Below are 2,015 nucleotides of genomic sequence, written 5' to 3' on the forward strand. Positions count from 1 at the left end.
CTGGATCAAGTTTTATAAGATTATGTGAGTTATCTGCGCTTTCAGTATATAAAATAAAATAATTATCATTGATGCTTGTAAGGTTCAAAATGATTTGTTGATCAAAAAAAATGGTGGCAATCTGTGGATTTGTAATATTGGTGATATTAATAATAAAACAATGATCTGATTTTGAGGAGATACAAATAAAATGTTTGGAATTTGTAATTGAAAAAAAAGTAAATTCCTCTGGTGAATTTTTAGTAATTTCCCCTATTGATAAGGAAGAAACTTTTTTTAATGATAGCCCAATTTCTGAAATTGTAAGTATTGATGATTCTGTAAAACTCACTAAATAGTTATTGCTTAGAGTTTCAACCCAAAGAAGCGGAACTTCTATGGAGAATGTTTGATGGTTTTGAAATGAAATTTGCTTATCAGAGATTAATAATGATGCAATAATTGCACGATTTTCATAAAATATTATCATGTCTACAATACCTTGAGATCTAAGTTCTAATACCAAACAATGTTTAATTGAATTTTCTGGAATTAATGGGTCATGAATCAATTTCATTTTAGTCAAGTCACTTTTTTGAATACGTTAAAAGAAGTTAAATAAAAAAGTGACATACCAAAATGATTATAATTTGCTCAAGTTTTGCGATGTGAATATTATTCCAAACTTATGCAAGGTTTCTATAAAGACTGCTATCTCTTGTGAAATCGGAATATCATAATTTTTAAAACCTATTCATAAATTATAAAGAATTTCATTATTAATACTATCAGATTGTATAAGTAAAAATTCTGAAATGCTATGGTTTAAAATATTAAGTTTAAATTTTTAGGTTATACAAGTTAATGTTTAATGAGATAACTAGCAACAAATCTTTTGACCATCATTTTGAACTTGTTTGGCGTTTACAGTGACAACTTCTCCTTTGTCTTGTGGAACAATACTCTTTGATTCTTTTGCAATCTTTTCGAAAAGTTCGTGTATATGATCACCTGTTTTGGCCGATACTTGTATATGTTCCATTTGAGTAGACTCAGTGAATGAGTGTATTGATGATTCTTCTACTTTAATTTCAAGATCAATTTTATTTCCTGCTAAAACACACTTTGCTTCATTTCCACGATATTCTAAAACTTTTTCGTACCACTCCTTAGCTGACTCAAAAGATTGTGGTTTAGACACGTCATAAACAAGAACTGCAATTGATGTGTCACGAATATAAGTTGGAATTAGAGAATGAAATTTTTCTTGTCCTGCTGTATCCCATATCTGTAAATTTACTGTTTCTTCACCAACTTTTATTGGCTTTGTGAAATAGTCTACACCTATTGTAATTTCGTATTGATTCGTAAATTGTCCATACATAAAACTATTTATTATAGATGTTTTCCCAACGCCAGCAGATCCCAGAAAAACAACTTTTAATTCTGTTTTGGACTTGTTTTCCTGTTTTGGATCAGACATGAGTGCAAAACGGTTGGTTTTCGCGGGTGGTGAAGCGTCTTTGACCGTTAAGAATTCGGTTTGTAAATTTAACAATTTTATAGAAGATCTTCTTGGTAAGTCTCTAACGGAATAACCAAAACATATTTTTCAACAATTAAAAAACATTACTATAGCTAATTCAAATGAATATGAAGAAAAAGATAAATATAAAAAAAGTTCATTGAACTTGAGTTCATAACGGCCTTCTCAGCCAACATTTTAAGTTGAAATAGAAAGTTACTGAAAATATAATGTCTTGCATTCAAACAATACCAATTCCATCCACATGTTCAACATTATATTCATACTGTCGCTGACTCAATTTGCAAATGCATTTTTTTTTTTGAGATTATACATTCGAATAAATATTATAATACCAAAATCAGTTACAATAATTGGTTGCTGTCCTTATACATTACATGTCTGGCTAAGCATAAAGTAATGGCTTTAAACTTGAAAATCTGAGAACCCTGCTTGAGTGTAAAAGATGGAACAATATTTGATGGAAGCTTTTTCTAAATATTTGAAATGG

At 29.3% G+C, this 2,015-nt stretch overlaps 1 protein-coding gene across 1 annotated transcript; it reads right to left on the reverse strand.

The window, feature by feature from the left end:
• Nucleotides 1-859: 859 nt before the first annotated feature.
• Nucleotides 860-1,462, reverse strand: GO595_000817 (small GTP-binding protein; the record flags this gene model as incomplete). The annotated part of the gene is made up of 1 exon (XM_067921724.1): nucleotides 860-1,462. The coding sequence occupies one exon, from the start codon at nucleotides 1,460-1,462 to the stop codon at nucleotides 860-862; it is 603 nt and encodes a 200-aa protein (XP_067779073.1).
• Between the last annotated feature and the right edge of the window lie 553 nt (nucleotides 1,463-2,015).

The sequence above is a fragment of the Histomonas meleagridis genome (genome assembly GCF_020186115.1).
Source record: "Histomonas meleagridis strain 2922-C6/04-10x chromosome Unknown contig_111, whole genome shotgun sequence".
Classification (NCBI taxonomy): Eukaryota; Parabasalia; order Tritrichomonadida; family Dientamoebidae; genus Histomonas; species Histomonas meleagridis.